This window comes from Heptranchias perlo, chromosome 3, assembly GCF_035084215.1.
Source record: "Heptranchias perlo isolate sHepPer1 chromosome 3, sHepPer1.hap1, whole genome shotgun sequence".
Classification (NCBI taxonomy): Eukaryota; Metazoa; Chordata; class Chondrichthyes; order Hexanchiformes; family Hexanchidae; genus Heptranchias; species Heptranchias perlo.
The window spans coordinates 117,889,551-117,915,610 of NC_090327.1; the positions used below are offsets into that span (position 1 = coordinate 117,889,551).

The following is a 26,060-nucleotide window of genomic DNA, read 5'->3' on the forward strand; positions in this document are numbered from 1 at the left end:
CTAGTTTTTCTCCTGTCTCCTCATGCTTTCTTTGAGCTCATTTTGTCCACGGCAGCCATCCCCTGCTCCCTTGATCCCAGTCCCACTAAACTGACATTGGAAATGGTTCCCTCTCCTCAGGTAGTGACACTCTCCCTTTCAAAACCACCCTCATCACCCCCCTTCCTCAAAAAAAACTCCTGACCCCTCTGTTATTGCAAACTACCACACCATCTCCAACCTCCCTTTCCTCTCCAAAGTTCTTGAACTTGTTGTCGCCTCCCAAATCCATGGTCATCTTTCTCGCAGCTGCACGTTTGAATTTCTCCCATCAGGTCTCCGTCCCTGAAACAACACAGAAATGGCCCTTATCAAAGTCACAAATGACATCCTCTGAGACTGTGACTGTGGTGCATTTTCCCTCCCTGTCCTCTCTGCAGCTTTTGACATGGTTGACCACATCATCCTCTTCCTCCAATGCATTTCCTCCGTTGTCCGGCTCTGCGGGATTGCCCTCACGTTGTCCAATTCTTACCTATCCAATCGTAACTAGAGCAATGGCTTGGGGTTTCCCCCAAGTTTTTTCCTCAGTCCCTCCCCTTCCTCCTCCTCCTCATTTAAATGCTGCCCTTCAGTGACATCACCTGCAAACATGGGGTCAGCTTCCACATGTACAGGAACGACTCCCAGCTCTACCTCTCCACCACCTTTCTCAATCGCTCCATTGTCCCTATGTTGTCAGACTGCTTGCCCGATATCTAGCCTTGGATTAGCTACATTTTTCTCCAGTTAATCATTGGGAAGACCGGAGCCATTGTTTGGCCCTTGCCACAAACTCTGTACCCTTGCCACTGATTCCATCCTTTTCCCCAGCCATTGTCTCAGGCTAAACCAGACCGTTTGTGATCTCGGCGTCCTATTCGACCCCAAGCTGAGCTTCCGAACCCATATCCTCTCCATCATAAAGACCTGCTAATTCCACCTTCATAATATCAGCCAAGCCCCTCCACCCCTGTCTTAGCCCATCTGCCGCTGAAACCCTCATCCATGCCATTGTCAGCTCCAGACTTGACTATTCCAATCCTCTCCTGGCCGGCCTCTTATCCTTTACTTTCCATAAACTCCAGCTCATCCAAAACTTATCCTATCCTTCACCAGGTCCCAATCACCCATTATCCCCTTTCCTTGCCGACCTACAGTGGCTCCTGGCCCCTCAACGCCTGCAGTTTAAAAGTCTCAGTTGATGCTTAGCATTTTTCTCTGTCGGACTGTTTCAAAGAAAAGTCCCAAAATTGTTTCTGGAGAAAAAACATTTTTTCCTCAGCTGATGGTTTCTCCTGAAACCTATTTGTTAATACCAGTTGCTTATGCAACAAGAGCAGCTGAAGATGGCTCGCCATCATGGGGAGATGTTCCCAACTACTCAAAGCAATTTGATTCAAGGCAACAGTGTTCAATTATTAAGGTTAACATTTTAGAACAAAATCTAATTTGTGAACAGTGGGAGTTAACCCAGAGAGTGGTTAGAATGTGGAACTTGCTACACTCGATGTAGTTGAGGCGAATAGTATAGATGCATTTAAAGTAGATAAATACATGAGGGAGAAAGGAATAGAAGGATATGCTGATGCGGTTGGATGAAGTAGGGTGGGAGGAGGCTCGTGTGGAGCATAAACACCGGCATGGAACAGTTGGCCTGAATGGCCTGTTTCTGTGCTGTAATTAGTTACTGCTTGTTTTATGTGATCAACAACATTTCTATGTTTTGCTGAAAAAATCTCCGCAGTTTTCACTAAATGGTTTCGTAAAATGAACTAATATTCACTGCATTTTCCATCAACCCTTTCCAGTAGCTTGTAGTAATGAGGATTGAGATTTTTATGAAGCTGTGCAAAGATAGTCCAATTTTGTTGAAATATTGTTTTCCCCCCCACCGCCCCTTCCTTCCAGGCACCCAGATTTTCATTGAAGAGAAGGTTAAGGAAGAAGCCTGTGGTTGTCTGCTGTTTCTTCACTGCCCTGTCCATGGTGGTGATAAATACTTTTCCATCTCTTCATTTTGACGACAATATATCTGGCCTTGATTATCGAGTCCCCAGCCAGCTATATGGAAAACTCACTCGGCAAAGAAGATTGTGGAAAAACGCTGGCTCCTTCCCCAAGCAAACAAATATCTTCTACAGACACGACAAATTACTACCAATGGAAAAAAGTCATCTAAAGAGATGGCTTTCGAGTGATAAACCACACAGCTACATGCAGCCATTTCAAAAGCAGTACAGCTATGGAGAAACGTCCAAAGATTCCAGCGCATCAGAAGAAACAAACAAACTGCCGCAAAAAAGGCATAAAATTAGAAAGATATCGCTGCCTGAAGTTTTAAAAGGTCAGATGCAGGAAGTCAACAAGGATGCTGAGGCACGTCGGGTGGCAGGGTCTCAGAAGAATGTCCCCATATGTTATCAGTCCTCAGTGGAAAAGGCCATTTTACAAGCTCGTAAGCCTAATGGGAACACAACAGCAATCCAGGATGCTGGGAAGAGGTCTGAAATATCCTCTATTTTGAATTATACAGCAGATATGAAGGACGTGCAGTTCCTGCAGCCTCACTGTAAACCAAACATTCGAAGCACTGCTGCTAAAAAGCAAGTTTCACCACAATTTAAAATTCTTTCAAAGCAGAACAGAATGCTTATTCAGAAGGTATGGGGCAATGAATATATGGGACCTGGAAAAATACCATTCTTTAACAGTGCAAGCGTAGATTTTTCCTTGATAAACAATGGGAAAAGTGAGCATCAGACTACTTCACAAACAAGCAGGAGGATAACTGAGCCTAAGCCATGTGATGGTATTGAAACAAGTCTTCCAATTTCAGATGTAGAAAATAGCATTCGGTTTCGTGAGAGTCCTCCACCCTGGTTTGACTCGAGTGACATTGAGAAGATGAAACTGTTGGCTACTGGTTCAGTGATTGCAAAAGCACGGATACCAGCTCATGGGCAAGTAATCAAAGTAGGTCTAAGCTTCCATTCTCCCATTGTGATCCATGACCTCATGGGTCATTGTCAAGAGGGATTCTGTGGCCTGATAAAGCGGCCTAGTGACCTTCACGAAGTCTTAGCATTTCATTTGGACAGAGTGCTGGGTCTAAACCGGAGTCTTCCTGTTGTAGCCCGAAGATTTAGTGATGGATTGCTCCCATACAGGTTCACAGACGGAGTGGCCAGACCAGTTGTTTGGTGGGATACAGACATTCAACATCTGGATGATCCAAACAATGACCAAAATTCATTTGAGCTGAGCTGGTTTCAATACCAGGCTGTGCTGCGCCAGCAGTGTGGCAATAGTGATGTTCCCGAGAATCACACTGTGCCCTGCCTTGGTGTAAAACACTCCGAGTGGGGCAAGTTAGCTCTTTTTGATTTCCTGCTACAGGTAAGACTTCTTTTAAGTGTAGAGCTAATTTTCAACAACTTTTAACAAACTTACACTTGGAAAGAACAGATACGGCGGGTAATTTTACAGGTTTCAGTGAGAAGGCTTGCTTTGCCAGGAGGGTATATTGGAAATGCAGGTAAGCAGTTCCCATGACTGTGGGATCATTCATCTTAATAGTTGGAACATTTATGGTGCTTGAATTTTTGATTATGCCCCAGCAACGGATATTCGTAAAATCATCTCCATAAAGAAAGAACTTGCATTCATACGTAGCATCTTTGTAAGGCAAAGTTGTGCAGGGTGCAGCTCACCACCACTATCCTATAGACCCTAGCCAGACTATATTTCAGAGCACCCCAAGGCCAATCCAGGTGTGCCAGGTACTGGTCATGGGTCATGTGACTGCATATTAAGTCAGTGTCCTATTTACATCATAGGACACCAATTTTGCATATTTACGAGACCCTGTGGTGTGGGCCTGACATACTGCCTGAAACAGGCCAGTTAAACTGGCAGCAGGCGGGAGTATGGCGAGAACCCAGAGAGGGGGGAAACGCTGCCTCTATTTAGACTCTCACACGCCTCGTTCTCATCGGTTGTGGGGGGTGAAAATCGTCCCTATAGGTTCACACTGACACACACACGCGCATTAACTCACACACAGACACTCTCACACGCATTAACTCACATTGACACACACACTTACACTCACTTACACATGCATTAAGTCACACACACCCTCACACTCATTAACTCACACATTTACACTCTCATACTCACACATGAACTGACACACATATCACACACACAGACACCCTCATGCATTAACTCACACTGACACATACACACTTACACACTTACACACGTGCATTAACTCACACACACCCTCACACACACAAAAACAGTTTTTTTTTATTCGTTCATGGGATGTGGGCGTCGCTGGCGAGGCCAGCATTTATTGCCCATCCCTAATTGCCCTTGAGAAGGTGGTGGTGAGCCGCCTTCTTGAACCGCTGCAGTCCGTGTGGTGAAGGTTCTCCCACAGTGCTGTTAGGAAGGGAGTTCCAGGATTTTGACCCAGCTACGATGAAGGAACAGCGATATATTTCCAAGTCGGGATGGTGTGTGACTTGGAGGGGAACTTGCAGGTGGTGTTGTTCCCATGTGCCTGCTGCCCTTGTCCTTCTAGGTGGTAGAGGTCGCGGGTGTGGGAGGTGCTGTGGAAGAAGCCTTGGCGAGTTGCTGCAATGCATCCTGTGGGTGGTACACACTGCAGCCACAGTGCGCCAGTGGTGAAGGGAGTGAATGTTTAGGGTGGTGGATGGGGTGCCAATCAAGTGGGCTGTTTTGTCCTGGATGGTGTTGAGCTTCTTGAGTGTTGTTGGTGCTGCAATCACCCAGGCAAGTGGAGAGTATTCCATCACACTCCTGACTTGTGCCTTGTAGATGGTGGAAAGGCTTTGGGGAGTCTGGAGATGAGTCACCCGCCACAGAATACCCAGCCTCTGACCTGCTCTTGTAGCCACATTATTTATGTGGCTGGTCCAGTTAAGTTTCTGGTCAATGGTGACCCCCAGGATGTTGATGGTGGGGGATTCGGCGATGGTAATGCCATTGAATGTCAAAGGGAGGTGGTTGGACTCTCTCTTGTTGGTGATGGTCATTGCCTGGCACTTGTTTGGCGCAAATGTTACTTGCCACTTATCAGCCCAAGCCTGGATGTTGTCCAGGTCTTGCTGCATGCGGGCACGGACTGCTTCATTATCTGAGTGGTTGCGAATGGAACTGAACACTGTGCAATCATCAGCGAACATCTTCATTTCTGACCTTATGATGGAGGGAAGGTCATTGATGAAGCAGCTGAAGATGGTTGGGCCTAGGACACTGCCCTGAGTAACTCTTGCAGCAATGTCCTGGGGCTGAGATGATTGGCCTCCAACAAGTTGGGACAATCCAGCAGTCCACTTTTTAAAAAAAGTTGTGGGAATATTATTGGCCAGTGTAAATAGGAATGCCCGGTGCCTCTTACAATCCACCTCTGTGTACCTCCTGGATTCTTTCTCAATGAGTTTAGGTCTTTACTAGAAACCAGTGCAGAGAAATCTCCAGCTTGTGCGTCAGTGACTGGAGATAATGGGTTGAATTTTCCTGTTGTTGGCAGTATTGTGGTGGGGTGGCTTGGGCCTGACCCCTTTGACCACACTGTAACCCTGACCCACTCTCCTGGGTCGGGGCCCATTAGGCGTGAACTCGACGGGATTCCCCAACCAATGAGAAGAGGGCCCACCCGCTGCAAGGGCAGAAAGGGCTGGCGGTGCTCCAGCGAGACATTCCCTTTTTTTATTCGTTCATGGGATGTGGGCGTCGCTGGTGAGGCCAGAATTTATTGCCCATCCCTAATTGCCCTTGAGAAGGTGGTGGTGAGCCGCCTTCTTGAACCGTTGCAGTCCGTGTGGTGACGGTTCTCCCACAGTGCTGTTAGGAAGGGAGTTCCAGGATTTTGACCCAGCGACGATGAAGGAACGGCGATATATTTCCAAGTCAGGATGGTATGTGACTTGGAGGGGAACGTGCAGGCGGTGTTGTTCCCATGTGCCTGCTGCTCTTGTCCTTCTAGGTGGTAGAGGTCACGGGTTTTGGAGGTGCTGTGGAAGAAGCCTTGGCGAGTTGCTGCAGTGCATCCTGTGGATGGTACACACTGCAGCCACTGTGTGCTGGTGGTGAAGGAAATGAATGTTTAGGGTGGTGGATGGGATGCCAATCAAGCGGGCTGCTTTATCTTGGATGGTGTCGAGCTTCTTGAGTGTTGTTGGAGCTGCACTCATCCAGGCAAGTGGAGAGTATTCCATCACTCTCCTGACTTGTGCCTTGTAGATGGTGGAAAAGCTTTGGGGAGTCAGGAGATGAGTCACTCGCTGCAGAATACCCAGCCTCTGACCTGCTCTCATAGCCACAGTATTTATATGGCTGGTCCAGTTAAGTTTCTAGCCAATGGTGACCCCCAAAATGTTGATGGTGGGGGATTCAGCGATGGTAATGCCGTTGAATGTCAAGGGGAGGTGGTTGGACTCTCTCTTGTTGGAGATGGTCAGTGCCTGGCACTTATCTGGCGCGAATGTTACTTGCCACTTATGAGCCCAAGCCTGGATGTAGTCCAGGTCTTGCTGCATGCGGGCTCGGATTGCTGTATTATTTGAGGGCTTGCAAATGGAACTGAACACTGCGAACATCCCCATTTCTGACCTTATGATGGAGGGAAGGTCATTGATGAAGCAGCTGAAGATGATTGGGCCTAGGACACTGCCCTGAGGAACTCCTGCAGCAATGTCCTGGGGCTGAGATGATTGGCCTCCAACAACCACCACCATCTTCCTTTGTGCTAGGTATGACTTCAGCCACTGGAGAGTTTTCCCCCTGATTCCCATTGACTTCAATTTTACTAGGGCTCCTTGGTGCCACACTCAGTCAAATGCTGCCTTGATGTCAGCGGCAGTCACTCTCACCTCACCTCTGGAATTCAGCTCTTTTGTCCATGTTTGGACCAAGGCTGTAATGAGGTCTGGAGCCGAGTGGTCCTGGCGGAACCCGAACTGAGCATCGGTGAGCAGGTTATTGGGGAGTAAGTGCCGCTTGATAGCACTGTCGACGACACCTTCCATCACTTTGCTGATGATTGAGAGTAGACTGATGGGGCGGTAATTGGCCGGATTGGATTTGTCCTGCTTTTGTGGACAGGACATACCTGGGCAATATTCCACATTGTCGGGTAGATACCAGTGTTGTAGCTGCTGAACCTGAAGAGGTGTGGGCGAGTTAAAGGGCCTCAGATCCAGTGATCCATAGGTCTTTGGAGACACAGTGAGACGCAGAGCAATCAAACCCTGCCTCTCTGTCACCATTAACTTCAGAGACGGCGGTAAGACGCAGAGCAATCGGACCCTGCATCTCCATCACCATTTACTTGCAGCAGGGCAGTGGAGGTGTGACCGGCCCAAACTGGGCTTCTGGAGGGAAGGAATTATAGGCCAGGGCTTGAATGCACCCTAACCCTAACCCTTGGAGAGATCCAGGCACCAATCTCAGCCTGAACCCACAGGCGGGCCCGCTTCCTCCAGGATAGCAGGTTGGCACGAATGCAATTCTCGGCCTAGAGGTTTGGAAATGTGCTATCGAGGAACATAACATTAAAGATGGCTACCCATTGGAGGCTGGCTGTACCATCAGCACCACCCAATTCTTCCTGGTTTACCACCGCTGTTCCCTCTCAATCTCGGGCTGGATAGCAGAAGGAAATTAACATGCCAGGACGGCAAATACTTCAGAATAAACCATTGAGAAATGCAAGTAACTTGAGATATTGTTTGCAATTGCCAAGTAACAGCACCGAGACATTGCTAAATGATACGGAACTCATGCAGAAACCAACAGACTCTCTGAACAAGACTGTGAAGCTGCAGCTGTAGTGTCAGTGCTGTGATTCATTAAATAGTTTTAATAAGCCATAGGTTGGAAGTAATTCAGTGATTAGCCACGACTCTGCACAGCAGACATTAATTACCATGATTAATCATTGAAACAAACTTTCCTGATAATCTAAATGAAAATCTGATGCCCAAACGACAACAGATAAAAAGCACATGCTTTCTGCCACGGAGAACGTGAACATTTTTGCTCGCCATTCAAGGTGCATGTTATCCTGTTATCTAACATTAGCATAAATGCTTTCAGTTGTCAAATGGGACTGTTGTCAAATAACAGAGAAATGGAGATACTTCCCATCTCCTCACACGCAGTAAGTGCGCCGTTCCAACTATATATTATTTCAAGAATCTTGTGTTTGCACGCGCCTCCTCTCCCAAAAACTCAGCGACCTGTTGTCACGGTTCCGGCCACCGACTCATTCTGAGGAGTGAACAATCATGAGCTCCCCATGGACAGAGGCCAGAGTCCAGAGCCATCAGCTTCTTCTGAATCTACAGTGGAAAATTAACCTTATTATTCCTCAGAGCGAGATAAGCGATTGCTTCGCCTCAGAACTTTCCTTATCCTCCCCTTGTGGTGCCCCTTTCCCCCTTACCTTAGACCCCAGAAACACTGACAGTAGCTGGCTGGCCTGGGAAGGGGCGGGGGGCTGTTGCCATTTCCCCCCCCCCACAACGATGAACAATTTGGGTGCCCAGGAAGCCACTTTAAACCTCTCCACACCCCAACACTTTCTGTCCTCTTCAATTTCGGGGAAGGGTCCAGGCACCAACCTCATCCTGGACCCACAGGTAGGTTCCTCTGCCTCCAGGAACAAAATTTGCAAACGAATTTCTAGGTCTAGAGCTTGGAAATATGTGATTGAAGAACACAGAATTAAAGATGGTTACCCATTGAACGCTGGAAGTACCATCATATGCCAGCCAGTACACAGCAAGTCACAGTCATTAAAGCAGATTACTACTTTTCAAGAATGATAGGCAGTGTCTAAATTTCGTTTACACTTGTTTTTTTGTTTGATCAGGTGTAAGAATGTGGAACTCGCTACCACAAGGAGCAGTTAAGGCAAAGGGATAGAAGGAAAGGCTGATAGGGTTAGATGAAATAAGGAGGGAGGAGGCTCATGTGGAGCATAAACACTGGCATAGACCAGTTGAGCCGAATGTCTGTTTCTGTGCTGTAGTTTTGATGTAACTCGATTTTTGATACGTGCAGAAAGCCATCACCATAGAGAAATTCACTTAAGTAGGGTTTCAGTTTGCCTGACGTGGAGTCCGCACTCTCTCCTTGTAGGGATCTCACTTACCTGAGCGGAGAATTTCCGCACGAGGTGGCAGAGCCAAGGCTTAGGGTGTGCATGGGTACTGGTAGCGTTTAACTAGCTAAAGCCCCGCACAGAGCACTGGTAATCTTCCCACTGCTTGTCCAACTCGGATCACCCTACAACAACAACAACTTGCATTTATATAGCGCCTTCGACATATTAAAACGTCCCAAGTTGCTTCAAAGGAGCGTTATCAGACAAAATTTAACACCGAGCCACATAAGGAGGTATTAGGTCAGGTGACCAAGAACTTGGTCAAAGTGATAGGTTTTAAGGAGTATCTTAAAGGAGGAGAGAGAGGTAGAGAGTCAAAGAGGTTTAGGGAGGGAATTCCAGAGCTCAGGTCCTAGGCAGCTGAAGGCACGGCCACCAATGGTGGAGCGATGGAAATTGGGAATGCGCAAGAGACCAGAATTCTTAGAGGATTGTAGGGCTGGAGGAGGTTACAGAGACAAGGAAGGCCGAGGCCATGGAGGGATTCGAAAACAAGGATGAGAATTTTATAATCGAGGCGTTGCCAGACCGGGAGCCAATATAGGTCAGCGAGCACAGGGGTGATGGGTGAACAGGACTTGATGCGTGTTAGGATACAGGCATCAGAGCTTTGGATGAGCTCAGGGTTATGGAGGGTGGGAGGCCGGCCAGGAGAGCACTGGAATTTTCGAGTCTGGAGGTAACAAAGGCCTGGATGAGGATTTCAGCAGCAGATGAGCTGAGGCAGGCGAGACGGGCGATGTTACGGAGGTAATGTCTTTAGGGTATTGCCTTCGAGGGTTATTTGGAGCCTTTCTAGAGTTATAAAGAGTCCCTGATGACCACTCTCTCCCTGCAGGTCAATGAGCCAGCAGGACTGGAGTACTGCAGACTGGTCAGCTCAGCTTATCGACTCGCTTCCAATCTGCCATTGTCAGACATGTCATGGAATAAACTCAATCCCAAATAGACCTTACTCGCTATCCTCCTGATCCCTCCCCCTCCCACCCAACTAGGACCTAGGACGACAGTCACTACTTCGTCAAATCCTTAAGATAATTTTTCCAAGACTAATGTTACATATGGAATTGTAGATTTTCTGAAAGGCTCACAGTTACAGCTGGGAAAGCCATCTTTGGAAGTGAGTTGTCAAAACAGTCCAAAAGAGTGTTATAAAATCTGAGTTGATGTGGTTTCCAGCATATCTGTCGAATTTCAGCAAGCAGTGCTACATTCCTTCAGCAATGCTCACAGCACTGTACCTGGTCCGAGCTCAGCCTGCCACCTGATAATTGATGGTGCTCCCGTTTGCCTGGGCTAGTATCTGCAGGGTTTGACATGCTGACACTACCTTACACCACCACACTAAACGAAACCCAACAAGACCGCTTCAGTTTTCTAAAATTAACTAAACTGAGACATTGGACATTCTTTGCCACCATCAGTCTTTTCACACAGTGAGTTGGCCGAGATTTTTTTTGCTTTGGTGCTTTTGCCGTTGCAATTGTGTCAGCATGAGACTCCCCCCACCGGACAGATCCCCTGATGATACCCATTAATTTCCTGGGCTTAGCCTAATTTAAACTTTTTTAGTGTGCCCTTGGTCTGCACTGTGCCGATGGCGGGGGGAGGGGCAGGGTGTGGTGTGGAGGGGAGGGAGTGAAGAGGTGGGGAGGGGGAGAAATCCCTGCTCCTGCAGGACTCTTGCCAGCCTGTAACAACTTAAAACAGCCGTCTCCCTCCAGGCCAGGGAAAAGCAACTGGCCTCTCCAGCATGCGACAACATGCCCTGCGATCAATTGCACTCCGAGGGTAGGCTGTTTAATCCTTAAAAAGGCCTCTGCCAGCCCTATCAATACTGGGTGCCTGTTGTGTACAAGTGTTCCTTATGTCCAGCATTGCGATGATGGTAATGACAGGACCAGTGGTCTATGACATTACACCACAATTTCTGCCTTTTTTCCCCACGATGTCCCTTCATATTTGGGCAGGGATGCTCAACATCGGGCAGAAATGGTGGCGCAGGATGGCTATGAGGGCAGAAATGGGTGGAGACCCAGCGCAACAGCTCCCTTCCCAACTTTCTGCCCCCAACTGCCAGAATTACAATGGAAAACCTCCTTATTAGTCTTACAAATTAGAATTAATCATATAAACTGTTTGTACCCATGTGTTGACTTAGAATCATAGAATGATACAGCACAGAAGGAGGCCGTTCGGCCCATCGTGCCTGTGCCAGCTCTTTGAAAGAGCTGTCCAAAGATTCCCTGCTCTTTTCCTGTAGCCGTGCAAATTTTTCCACTTCAAGTATTTATCCAATTCTCTTTTGAAAGTTATTATTGAATCTGCTTCCACCGCCCTTTCAGGCCGTGCATTCCCGATCATAACATCTGGCTGCGTAACATTTTTTTTCCTCATGTCGCCTCTGGTTCTTTTGCCAATTACCTTAAGGCTGTTATTGAGTTTTCAGCTTTTTGGGGCAATATCAATTTATGGTAATTTTCCAGGTTGATACACTTGAGTTTTAGTGATCGAACCTCAAAAAGGATACATGTGTCATCGTAAGGGGTTCAGAGAAGAGTGAGCAGGATGATTCCACGTCTTAGGGCATTAAGTTATGAAGAAAACCTCAAGCAACTAAACTTATTTTCACTGGAGAAAAGACTGAGGGGAGACATGACACAGGACTTTGAAATAATCCAAGGGATAGAAGAAGTTGAACAGAGTGCTCTATGACCTATATTGGTTCCTGGTCCAGCGACGCCTCGATTTTAAAATTCTCATCCTCGTTTTCAAAATCGCTCCAAGGCCTCGCTCCTCCCTATTTCTGTAACCTCCTCCAGCCCTACAACCCTCCGAGATCTCTGTGCCCCTCCAATCCTGGCCTCTTGCGCATCCCCGAATTCCATCGCTCCATCATTGCCTTCAGCTGCCTCGGCCCTAAGCTCTGGAATTCCCTCCCTAAACCTCTCCACCTCTCTACCTCTCTCTCCTCCTTTAAGAAGCTCCTTAAAACCTACCTCTTTGACCAAGCTTTTGGTCACCTGTCCTAATATCTCCTTATGTGGCTCGGTGTCAAATTTTGATTGCTAACGCTCCTGTGAAGCACCTTGGGCTGCATTAAAGGCGCTATATAAATGCAAGTTGTTGTTGTTTATGAGTCACTTTCCCTTTCAAAGGTTATGTTGTCCATAAATGGACCTCATGATCCAGGAGCTGCATTTCTCACAGAGATCTCATAATCTCAGGACCCTCACAGATCCTGTGTTCACAGTCCCACCACCACCTTCTCAGGACAACCAGAGACAGGCAATAAATGCCGGCCTTGCCAGCAACGCCCACATCTCCAGAATGAATTTTTTTTAAATACAAAGCTAGGCTTACTCCCATCATGAACACTGCACCTGTCACATTATTTCCTTCACGGAAAGGTTCTCATGGGTGCCTCAACTGAGTTGCTGACTCCATGGGCCCGATTTTACCAGGGGTGCGGGTTCCCGGCGGATGTTCAAGCGGGCGCGATGAAATTAGTGGGTTTCCCGCGCGATCGCAGCAGGCAACGCACTAATTGGATCCACTTACCTGCTCCTCCGGGTTCCCCGCTGCTGATCTGCGCGTCGGGCGGGCTGCGCATGCGCAGTAAGATCTGTCAGCTGGAGGCGCTCTATTTAAAGGGATAGTCCTCCACTGACAGATGCTGCAACCAATAGTAAAGATGACTGCATGGAGCAGCTCAGGGGGACGGCTGCTCCCAGTTTAATGATGCCTCACCCCAGGTATCAATACATGGGGTGAGGAGGAGGAGGAGGACAGAGATCTTCCCCCCGGCGGGCGGGAGGAAGCGGCCTGCCTCCGCCACCAGGAAGGCCTGGCACGAGGTGGCAGAGGGGGTCACCTGCACCACCAACATATCGCCCACCTGCACACAGTGCAGGAGGCGGTCCAATGACCTCAGTAGGTCAGCCAAAGTGAGAACACGTAGTCTTTCCCCTACACTCCGTCTGCCACTTCACTGCCCCCACCCCACATCTCCTTCGGCACTGCCAACACTACTCTGTCACATCACCCCTCATACCCACTCAAACCTCATCCTCATCTTACCTGCACCTACTCACCTCGCGAGTACTCACCCTGCCACTACCATGCAACCCAATCCTCATACAATCTCATGGCTCTATCCCATACTCACCCTCTCGTGCATCTCTCTCACGGCCAGCCTCACTCAACCTGCCACCACCTGTGCTGCAGCCACAGAGCATGCATCACATATGTGCAGTAGGCAGCGTAAGGCAAACGTGTCGTGAGCATGAAGGGGATGCACAAGGGTGTTTGAGGGTTTGTCATGGTTGTTACTTCTATTGAATTTCAGAACAACTCACATCACACATTCTATTGGCACCACTACTGCCATGTCTTCGCGAATCCTGTCCGGTTTGTGCAATAATGCCCGCTCCTGGGTATCACTATGAGGACGCACCACTGATGCCACCCAGTGTGTCACTGCAGAGTGGGTGTAGGTGTATTTGCAGGGCTCTTCTGCGCAGATGACTGAGAGACATCGGCGATGTCCCCGGTTGCACCCTGGAAGGCTGTGGAGGAGAAGTTCGGGAGGGCAGTGGTGACTTTGACAGCGACAGGTAGGAAGATGGTGCACGGGCCAGCCAGGAGCAGTTCGGTATGAAAGAGGCTGCAGATGTCCACGGCTCCATGTCGAGTGACTCTGAGCCTCCGTGTGCACTGCTGCTCAGAGAGGTCCAGGAGGCTGAGCCTCGGTCTGTGGAACCTGTGGCGAGGGTAGTGCCCTCTGCGACGCGTCTCTCTCTGCGGTAGCCCTCCCTCCTGCTGTACAGGTGGATGTGTCACAGCACTCTGTTGTGGAGCTCCACGTGTCAGAGGTGGACGGCGTGGATGGCGAGGCTGGTGAGGCTGTTCGCCCTCCGAGGAGGTCATGACTGCAGCTACGGCGGCCCCCATCCGCAAGATGTACATCTGAGGGGGTCCGCAAGGTAGGTACATGTCTCCAGACCCCGGGGTAAGTGTGCAGGTTGGTGACTTTGACCGTCAGGAGGAGGGTGGTGGAGGCTAAACTTTGTCCCAAGTGACAGAGTGGCCTCCTGCAATGGGTGAGGGTCTCTCCCCCCCCCCCACCACCTGTCAAATGGACCTTTGCAGCTGCCACAGGCTGACAGCTGCAACACGTCCATTCGAGCTGGGAGTGTTTCCCCCAGTGTGGGAAACAGTCCCATGTTGATCCAAAATCACACACAGTTCCTTAATCAGGTCAGTCAATGACCTGAAATAGCAAAGTAAATACTCTCAAGTGGCATCCCGCTGGCTTTAATTGCCTGCGGGATTCCCACCAGTGGGGGCTGCGTGCGCACGCTGGCGCGTCAGCGGGGAACCCGGAAGTGGGCGGGATCCAGGCGGGATCCGGTCGGGGTCCTCCATTTCACGATTTTCGAGGCCCCCCCGCCGAGAACGCACCCGAGAGCGGGTGCTAAAATCGGGCCCCATGAGTAGCTCGTGGTGAGAGTGCATTACCATTCGCTGCACCATTACGATGCTTGCAACGAACGCAATGCTCCACTGTAGTAATCGAGCATTTTTGTCACATGTCAAATTGAACTAGACCAATGGAATATGATCTAAATACTCAGGGCAACATGTGCCATAGAGATACAGCTACAGTCCTTGCAGTGTCCACACCACTGTAAGACATTCCTTCTCAAACAGTCAACTACTGTCCCGGCTGAGATCAGCTAGCTCAGCAAGGTATCAGCTGTGGCTCAGTGGGTAGCACTCTCGTCTCTAAGTCAGAAGGGTGAGTTCACATTCCCACTCCAGCGACTTGAGCACAAAATCTAGGCTGACACTCCCAATGCAGTACTGTCAGAGGTGCCGTGTTTTAGATGAGACGTTAAACCAAGCTCTCAGGTGGATGTGAAAAGTCCCATAGCACTATTTCAAGGAAGAGCAGGGGAATTCTCCCCAGTGTCCCGGCCAATATTTATTCCTCAACCAACATCACTAAAACTTATTATCTGGTCATTGTTTTGTGGGGCCTTGCGCACAAATTGGCTGCCGCGTTTCCTACATTACAACAGTGACGACACTTCAAAGTAATTCATTGGCTGTAAAGCATTTTGGGACATCCTGCGATTGTGAAAGACGCTATATAAATGCAAGTCTTTTTTCTTTTACACCAATTCATACAGTAACAGCTTGCAGCTCAGGGAATCGAGAGGATGCCCCTTGCCTCTGTAATTCACCTGACGCAGCATGATCCTGATACTCTAATTGGACATATCCATAAGGATCAGAAACTCCTAAGTGTAGTCCTAATTCAGGGCCCGCGCTGAGAGCTGCTTTCAACCTGCTAGAAGCAACCTTACAGTTTGTCGACCAGGCCACCCGATTTGGATGCTGTTTTTAGGTTGAAACCATTAAGGCCTTTCCACAGCCAATCCAACAGCAAGACTACCAATTTCCACCTCAACAATATTGCACACCTCAATCCTACCCCACCCTCATTGCCCCCATAATATCCCTCATTCATTATTAACCTCGAGGCTCAATCTCACCAACATTTCCCTCAATGGTCCCTCATACTCCATTTTACATAAATTCGAACTCAGGCAGAACTCTGATATAGCATCCTATCCCATACTATGTCCCACTTACCCTCCAACCTGTCCAGTGGCTGCTGATTTCCCCAATGCATTGATTTTAAAATCCTTGTTCTTAGCTCTGCAACCAGCTCCAGTCCTTCATCCCAGCTGATGCCTTCCACTCTTCTGAGTCTGGACTATTGTGTGCCCCCCCCCACCCCGCCTTTCTCCATTCCCTCAGTAGCAAAGCCTTCAACCACCATGGCCCTACTCTCTGGGACTCTCCGAAACCCCTCGGCTTCTCTCACCCCTTTCAAAAGCCACCTGAAAACCTACCTCTGATCTCCCCTAATATTTCAACAACAACAACTTGCATTTGTACAGCGCCTTTAACATAGTAAAACGTCCCAAGGCGCTTCACAAGAACGATTATCAAACAAAATTTGACACCGAGCCCATGAGAAGATATTAGGACAGGCGCCCAAAAGCTTCATCAAAGAGGTAGGTTTTAAGGAGCGTCTTACAGGAGAGAGGGGTAGAGAGGCGAAGAGGTTTAGGGAGGGAATTCCAGAGCTTAGAGCCTTGGCAGCTGAAGGCACGGCCGCCAATGGTGGAGCGATTGAAACAGGAGATGCGCAAGAGGCAAGAATTGGAGGAGTGCAGAGATCTTGGAGGGTTGTAGGGCTGGAGGAGGTCACAGAGATAGGGAGGGGCGAGACCACGGAGGGATTTGAAAACAAGGGTGAAAATTTTAAAATCGAGGAGTTGCCAGACCGGGAGCCAATGTAGGTCAGTGAGCACAGGGGTGATGGGTGAACAGGACTTGGTGTGAGTTAGGATATGGGCAACAAAGTTTTGGATGAGCTCAAATTTATGGAAGGAGGAAGATGGGAGGCCGGCCAGGAGAGCATTGGGATAGTCAAGTCTAGAGGTAACAAAGGCATGGATGAGGGTTTCAGCAGTGGATGAGCTGAGGTAGGGCAGAGACGCCTTATTCCTACTCGGTGTCTCTCTTACGAAGCTTCTTGGGATGTTTTGCTACCATCAAAAACACCTACATGTGTTGCCATATATCATTTGTGGAAGGAGCAAGCCTAATGTTTTAATAAACCACAAAATAGGGTAATTGTCAGAGACTCCAAGTCCAGCAACGTCTCACTTGAGCAGGGGTGTCGATTGGAGAATCAGGCGTCAGGGTCAGTGTGTCCCTGGGAGCGAGGCATTCCCGATATCCTGGCCATTGAAGTGAATAACTAGAAGATTGAGAACCCTGTAATCAAGTATGCTCACCTCCACTCCTGGTTCTCTAATCGGCATTCCCGATGTGGAATCTGGGAGAATTTACCACACTGATGTTGGCCTGGCAGCTTGTGTAAACTGTCAAGCCTCAATGTGCAACCTCTGTCGCAATAACTATGGAGACGGTCACATCACTGGAACCAGTCGATGTGACAGATTACTCTTGTCATATCTATTTACAAATATACCCTGGAATTTTGCAGCAAATTACAGTGAGATTTTCAGTTGCTGACGCTGTTCCTTGCAATGTCTAATTGTTGCTGTGCTGGGGGGGATCATAGTGATTTAATCACATTTAAATCAATAAAATCAAGCTTCAAAATTCAGCAACTTCACTATCCTGAATTTTCATTTTAGAACCTTTAGTCGGTATTGGGTCTGATAATGAATGGCCAGTGCCTGTTGTGTTAATACACATCGAACCCAGAGTCCCATACAGTCAGGTTCACTCCACACCTGAGGCACTTTGCATGCTCCCAGTGTGAAAGGCCAGTGCACTGGGAGATAGCAGAGTATACACAGGGCCCATTAAAACCCCTTCAGATGAGGCCTGCACCACATCAAGCAGCTGAAGTTCCTGAGAGGTGCACTAGCCTCTTAGTGTCCATTACAAACGGGCGCTGCAAGGGAGGGCCGCATGATTTTAAAGTTTTGTTTATTACCTGGGTGGCCCTGTCAATTCAGTTTACCTGCTGCCTCAGTGTTGGGCCTAAAGGCCTCTTCTGTTCAGGTGCTGTCCTCCTTCTCCCCCCCTCCCCACTCTCCCCAAAAAGGCCTTTTGTTCCTTAGCACCAGCCACCATTGCTGGTGCCGGAAGTCCCACCCCCGTGAACTCGGAACAACCTGCAGCAAGTGGAATTCGCATGTATTACAGGGCGAAGTCAGTTCATTTCAAGAGCAGGTGTAGAGAGTGCCTGAGTGGATGGGCCTGGGGGTGGAATGCAGGGCTGCGTTATCATCCCCATCATTGGCAGCAGTGTCAACAGAGAATGGCTCTTGGTCGAGATCCTACAAACATTAACTGGCTCATGGGGAAAGTCCTGGCTTTAACCGCCGCCTGTGCGCTTCAGTCTTTTGAATACAAGGGAAATGAGGCCTCCCTGGGATAACGTTCACTGTCAATTCTACTGTAGCTGGTGATATTGTTATGAAATTTGCACTAAATTCTCTCTCGACATTCAGGTTTCTGAGAGAAGACCTGGCTCTCACTGGCACATGTCCTTGTACTTTGAAAGGTGTGTAGATGCTCCAGACACGTGGCAAATGCTTATGTATCTGTTACATTCACAAACGAGCTTTTGTTTCCCCAGGTCCACGATCGCCTGGATCGACATTGCTGTGGTTTTAACCCAGACTTCTCAGAGCCTTGTGTGGAAGAACTGCTGCATGAAAAATGTAGGAATCTTAAGGAGCAGCTTCTTGTGCATATCCTGGTATGTGAGGAACAGGAAACCTTAGAATGGTCCCATGAAAAAAGAAAGAACTTGCATTTCTATAGCGTCTTTCACAACCTCAGGACGTCCCAAAGCACTTTACAGCCAATTAAATACTTTTTGAAGTGTAGCCACTGTTGTAAATTAGGAAACATGGCAGCCAATGTACCACAGCAAGCTCACAAACAGTAATGTGATAATGACCAGATAAACTGTTTTAGTGATTGGTTGAAGGATTAATATTGACCAGGATACTGGGGAGAACTCCCCTGCTCTACTTCAAATAGTGCCATGGGATTTTTTACATCCACCTGAGAGGGCAGACAGGGCCTCAGTTTAATGTCTCATCTGAAAGACGGCACCTCTGACAGTATAGCACTCCCTCAGTACTGCACTGGGAATGTCGACCTAAATTTTGCGCTCAAGTCTCTGGAGTGGGACTTGAATCCATAAGAGGCGAGAGTGCTACCAACTGAGCCACAGCTATGTTTCACTGCCACCAAACTTTCCACTATCTGGGGATCTCAGGTGTATGCTCTGACTACGTGCTAAACACCTGCACCAGTGCTTTAGAGACTGCAGAAATACCATGGCAGCAGGCCAGAGATTTCAATCTGTGGCTGAGGTTCAAATCAGAAGCAAAACTGTTTCACTGCTGGCACATGCTATATGTTGTATCTCTATTTCCACCCCCCACCCCCCCCACCCACCTTACTGACATATGCTATCTACTGTATCTCTATTATCCATCCCCAGATGACACATGCTATCTACTGTATCTCTATTATCCACCCCCCTGATGACACATGCTATCTACTGTATCTCTATTATCCACCCCCCTGATGACACATGCTATCTACTGTATCTCTATTATCCACCCCCCTGATGACACATGCTATCTACTGTATCTCTATTATCCACCCCCCTGATGACACATGCTATCTACTGTATCTCTATTATCCACCCCCCTGATGACACATGCTATCTACTGTATCTCTATTATCCACCCCCCTGATGACACATGCTATCTACTGTATCTCTATTATCCACCCCCCTGATGACACATGCTATCTACTGTATCTCTATTATCCACCCCCCCGATGACACATGCTATCTACTGTATCTCTATTATCCACCCCCCCGATGACACATGCTATCTACTGTATCTCTATTATCCACCCCCCCTGATGACACATGCTATCTACTGTATCTCTATTATCCATCCCCTGATGACACATGCTATCTACTGTATCTCTATTATCCACCCCCCTGATGACACATGCTATCTAATGTATCTCTATTATCCACCCCCCTGATGACACATGCTATCTACTGTATCTCTATTATCCACCCCCCTGATGACACATGCTATCTACTGTATCTCTATTATCCACCCCCCCCGATGACACATGCTATCTACTGTATCTCTATTATCCACCCCCCTGATGACACATGCTATCTACTGTATCTCTATTATCCACCCCCCCTGATGACACATGCTATCTACTGTATCTCTATTATCCACCCCCCTGATGACACATGCTATCTAATGTATCTCTATTATCCATCCCCTGATGACACATGCTATCTACTGTATCTCTATTATCCACCCCCCTGATGACACATGCTATCTAATGTATCTCTATTATCCACCCCCCCTGATGACACATGCTATCTACTGTATCTCTATTATCCCCTGCCCCCTCCTTCCTTGCGGGATATATTTCCACTGATGCTGACAGCCTTCTGGTGCCTCACTCAAGAGGCTTATCTTCACGCACTCTCCCCATACCACTTGATGCCTTTTGTGTCTAGAAATCTATCTAGCTCCTTTTTAAATATATTCTATGCCGTTCTAGTGACTCACTAGAATGGCAATACCTGCAGTGCAGCTCACCAGAGAAGGGAGACCAATGAGCCATAATGAGGCAGAAAAAACAGCCCTGAACTCTATTTAGTACGCGGCCAGGTAACGGTCGCCGATTAGGGGAAAGAAAGCCCATGGACAAAATCAGTTGGCGCAACACATAAAAAAAAGTAAAATGAATGGTTAGAAGGAAAAAAGGGCAGTGTTGCACAGTAGTACAGTTCATTTATATGTCAGCACATTGTGCTATGGAGTGTTAAGACATGGGTTTATGGCCATGATTTCCCACACAGTGATCCTGACCTCAAATACATTACGGGACACACTGAGGACAGGCGGAGACAACAACAGATGGATGAGCAGGTGCTGTTCTCGAACATTAATGAGCTTTCAGAGTAGCATTGCTAAGAAACTGAGAGCAGGTTGTTTTGCCAACTCTCCTGATCACGCATTGAGCCAACCAAAAAAAAAAGGGAGAACTAATTTTTTTTAAAACTAGAAAAACCACAAGACTCTCCAGCTGGATAGGGACTGGTGGCAATGGCGCCATCCAGTCTCAAACCACTTCCAGTTGTGAATTAGTGATGTCCTTCATTTGTGGGCCAATCCCAGATGGATGTTTCCCTCTATCCCTTTCTCCCAGCTGCTGTATTCTGAGAAGAGACTTGGCAAATTGAGGGCTCAGTAGGTGGAAAACCCAAGAGAAGAAATATTTAGGAATTTCATCCATTGCCCACTCCTTCATAAGGAAAGTCCCAGCCCTAATTCCCCACCTGTCGTGTCACCTGCTACTGCTCAAGCTCTGCAGCCATAAAACTGTGTGCTGCAGATGCAGAATTTCCTGATTTTGTGCAGTAACATGTACTAGGTTAGTTCACAAGATCATGAAATTCTGCTTCTGCAGCACTAAGTTAAGTGTCTGGCTACAAGATCAGGGGGCCGGGACCGCAGGGGCAAGGAACTAGTTACCGCATCAGGTCTGAGCAAATAAGTTGCCATTATGGATACTCAACCACACTAAACACACAGACCTGTCGCTCCATGATGCTCAGTGCATCAATACCCAAGTCTGCCAAGCAATCCCTTGTTGCCAAGAGCCACTACTGCTCTATTCCACATGGCAGGAATAAAGATGCTAATAAAAGATCCTGAAATCCAATGTAATAAAAAGGAACTTAACTTACTCAGTAGTGGCCTTGGTCATAGACCTTTAAAGATGTTTTTCAGTTGTTCATTTTTTTGTTGAGCTGTCGACTTTTTAGGGGCTAATCCAGCTTTTTTAAAGCTGTTTGTCGGCCTTTTCGAGTTTTGTAGGTTGGCCAGTTAAATAATCCAGGCACTGTAGATTGTTGCAGAATGAAAGAATCACGGCTGCTTCCTGGATAACGGGCATTAATGCGCAGGATCATAATTCTGCAGCCTGAAACTACTTGCGTATTCAATGGGGTCTCCTCTTCTTCATCTACGTGCAGCCCCTTGGCGACATCATCCGCAGACATGGGGTCAGCTTCCACAGGTATGTCAGTGACACCCAGCCCTACCTTTCCACAACCTCTCAGCTGCTTCTGTGCTAAATGGCCACATCAAGTCTAGGATAAGTCACAGATTCTTGCAGCAAACTCTGCCACAAACTCTGCTCCCTTGCCACCGATTCCTTCCCCTTTGCCAATGCCTGTCTCTGGCTCAACCAGGCCTTTATCAATGTTGGCATTCTGTTTGACCCTGAGCTTAGTTTCAGAGCCCTCATCCTCTCCATTACAAAGATCACTTACTTCCACCTCTGCAACATTGCCCACCTCTGTTCAATCACCGTTGAAACCCTCATGCATTTCTTCTTCATCTCCAGACTTGACTACTCCAATGCTCTCCTTGCTAGTCTCCATCCACCACCCCACATAATCTCCAACTTGTGCAAAACTCTGCCGCACTCATCTTGTCCAGACCAAGTCCCGCTCACTAATTACCCCCGTCTTTGCTGGCCTACTTTTGTTCTCCGTCCCCATTCACATTAAATTTAAAATCCTCGTCGTTATCTTTATATTCCTGAATGGCCTCCAATCCCACCCTACCTATGCAATCTCTTCCAGTCCAACATCCCCTCCAACACTCAGTTCCTCTGACTCTTCCTTTTGTCCAATCATTGGTGGCAGAGCCTGCGTCCCTCTCCACCACCCTCACTTCCTTTAAAAACCTTCACAAAACCTGTGTCTTCACCAAGCTTCCGGTCACCCCTCCTAATCTTTCCTTTCCTGACTCGGCATCCATTTTCCCTTTGTCTATTTCTGAAGTGCCTTCAGGATGTATTTTTACGTTAAAGTAGCTATATAAATAAAAGTTGTTATCGTCATGTGGAGCTTCGATGGCCACGTGGGTTCCATCTATAATACTCTGGACTCTTGGAAAGCCTGAAACCAGTAACAGTTCAATGCCCTCTCCAGTTGGCGTCTCCTTTTCAACAGGAATGTGACAAAAATGTTTTCCTCTGGCAAACATGGCATCAGTTACTTGTTTTATATAGGAATTAACTGAAGACTTGCTTATCTAGCAAATGTCCTCTGCAGTAGCTGACAAAGACCTTGGGCTCGATTTTACCAGCGGGTTCCGGGTGCGTTCCCGGCGGGGGGGGCGTCGAAAATCGCGATATCCAGGTGCGTCACCGGATCGCGCCTCGATCCCGGCCACTTCCAGGTTCCGCACCGACGTGCGGGGTTGCGTGCGCAGCCCCCGCTGGTGGGAATCCCGCAGGCAATTAAAGCCAGCGGGATGCCACTTGAGTGTACTTACCTTGCTTGTTGAGGTCATTAAATGACGTGATTCAGCTGTCCTAATAGGAAGTGTGGGATTTTACCTTCAACCGAGACTGTTTCACACACTGGGGGAAACAGTCTCACTCCAACCGGACGTGTAGCAGCCAGCAGCCTGTGGCAGCTGCCAAGGTGCACTCCACAGGGGGGGGGGGGAAAGCCCTCACCCACGCAGGAGGCCACCGCGGCACATAGGGCAACCCCTGCCCTCCAACACCCCCCTCCAAGCCAGAGGAAACACCGACGTGAAACCGCAGCCCCAGTGCGAGGAAACACCTACCTACCCTGCACAACTCCTCAGACCAACACCTGCCAGATGGGTGGTGCGTTGACATCCTCGGAGGACGAACAGCATGACCAGCCCCAGCAGCCTCACAGTCCACGCCGTCCGCCTCAGCGATGTGGAGCCCCCCAACATGGTGCTGTGGCACACCCACCTGCACAGCAGGAGGGAGGGCAACCGCAGAGAGAGATGCATCGCAGGAGGCACTACCCTCCGCACAGGGTGTACAGAGCGAGGCTCAGCTTCATGGACCTTTCCGAGGAGCAGTGCATACGGCGGCTCAGAGTCAATCGCCAGGTAGTCGCCGACATCTGCAGCCTCCTTAACGACGAGCTGCTCCCGGATGGACCAAGCAGCGTCTTCTTACCTGTCACCGTCAAAGTCACCACTGCCCTCAACTTCTTCGCATCCGGATCCTTCCAGGGTGCCACCAGGGACATCACCGGGGTCTGTCAGTCCTCTGCACACAAGTGCATAAGGCAGGTCACCGATGGGTTGTTCCGCAGGGCCTCGCACTACATCAACTTCGCCATGGACGAGCGCAGCCAGATGGAGAGGGCGGTTGGATTCCATGCCATGGCTGGCTTCCCACGGGTACAGGGTGTAATCGACTGCACCCACATCGCAATACGGGCACCTCCGCATGAGCCAGGGCTGTTCATCAACAGGAAGGGGTATCACTCCATGAACGCCCAGCTCATCTGTGACCACCGCCAGAGATTCCTACACGTGTGCGCCAGATACCCCGGCAGCTGCCACGATGACTTCGTCCTCAGGGAGTCCACCATCCCGCCCCTCTTCCACGCACCCAACACCGGCAACGGCTGGCTCCTCGGCGACAAGGGGTATCCCCTACACACGTGGCTCATGACACCTCTGAGGAACCCCATCACCGAGCCGGAGCGTCGGTACAATGACAGCCACACTGCTACCAGGTCTACAATTGGGCAGACCATAGGGCTGCTCAAGATGCGCTTCAGGTGCCTTGATCGTTCTGGGGGAGCGCTCCAATACACACCATTCAGAGTGGGACGAATCATAGTTGTCTGCTGTGCCCTGCACAACATGGCCCAACAGAGAGGGGTGCCGCTGGAGGAGGCCCCATCAACACCCGCCACCCACATTGAGGACGGCGATGAGGACGAGGAGGTGGAGGTGGAGGAGGAGGAGGGGGAGGAGGAGGATGCGCCAGAGGATGATGTATGACCCATGCGCCGAACCCCGGCTCACCGGGATGCTCGCCGGGCCAGGGAGGCACTCATATGTCGACAGTTCTCCTAGAGTCAGACACTGCGAGGCGCTCGCATCTCCTCACCTGCACATGCGAGGGCCCATACCCGCCCCCTCCACCGAAGAGTGTTGCCAGTACTCCTGCACCCACAGCAGTGTGCCCAATGGGTGGCAGCAGGTGTCCGCCGTCACGATGGGCTGCACGGAACGCACCTATTGCACAGGCCGCAGAAGAATGGACGAGAGGTGGCAGGAGTGGTGAGAATATAGTGTTTAATATGTACATGGTGCAATACTATAAACAAAAAGTGTACAAATTAACAGACACCCTGGTGCATTCCCTTTGTGCTTATAATGCCTTTGGCTTTCGTTTCCGGGTACCCCTACGTGGTGCTACCCCTGTGGCTCCAGCAGAGGTAGTGGCAGGTTGCTCCTGTTCTTGCCCTGACCGGGTAGATGCTTTGGGCCGACGGCCCCTGGGTTTCGGTGCCCGTGAGGGCACCTCCACAGACTGCTCCTCCTGCACCTGTGCAGGGGCAGACTCGGCCACCTGGAGAGGAGGCACCATTGCGGGTACTGGTTGAGAGGGGAGCAACGGGTGGGACGTGGGGGCACCTTGGGTAGCGTCCCCGCTTCCATGTCCCCGTTCACCATCATCCCTCTCGTGGCCTCGGCCCACATCACCCCTTCCACCCTGCTGGACCACAGTTTGGATGACCTGTGTGAGGCCTTGCAAGGCCACCCCTAGTGTATCCGTCAGCCTGTTTATGGCGGCGGAATGTTGCTCACCCTGAATCCGTACAGCCGTTGTCAGGGCCTGCACGGACTCGATGTGGAGCTGTGCGTGACGCTCGAGGGAGGCTAGCCTGTCCTCCACCACAGACGCTCCCGCACCTACCCGCGACACTGTGTCGCCGGTACCCTCCTGTGCCTGCGCCACCAATGCCCGCATGCAGGAGTTGGACTCCTCCATCACCTGCGCAATTGTGGACAATGCGCGCGGCACCTCTCCCAGTACCTCGGCAATTAGATGGTGCCCCTCGACGACTCTCCTTTTGACTGGTGGCCCCCTGGGTTCAGCATCTGGGTCCGGCTGAGCAGAGCCTGGAGATGAGTGCTCCCACCGACGCGGACCCTCCACGGCTGCCCCTGCCACCAGGGTCTGCTCATGCTCACACGTGCGCGGTGAATCACCAAGTGCAACCCCAACTAGTTGGCGAGGGGGACCCACCGAGGTGCCTGTCTCTGCGCTGGTGGATGGTTGGCTCATATGTGACGATGCACCCTCAGAGACCGGCATGTCCTCTGAGGAATCGCCCTCCTCGCACACAGCGCTC

The 26,060-nt window shown here is 49.5% G+C and overlaps 1 protein-coding gene across 1 annotated transcript in view; it reads left to right on the forward strand.

The window, feature by feature from the left end:
* The first annotated feature begins 2,279 nt into the window (after positions 1–2,279).
* The window catches only part of gask1a (golgi associated kinase 1A), a 32,243-nt gene continuing 8,462 nt past the window's right edge, over positions 2,280–26,060 (forward strand). The window contains exons 1-2 of the mRNA XM_067981702.1: positions 2,280–3,417; positions 18,417–18,539. Of these exons, the coding sequence (XP_067837803.1) occupies positions 2,371–3,417; positions 18,417–18,539 (1,170 nt within the window). The 5' untranslated portion in view covers positions 2,280–2,370. The remainder of the gene's footprint in view (positions 3,418–18,416; positions 18,540–26,060) is intronic.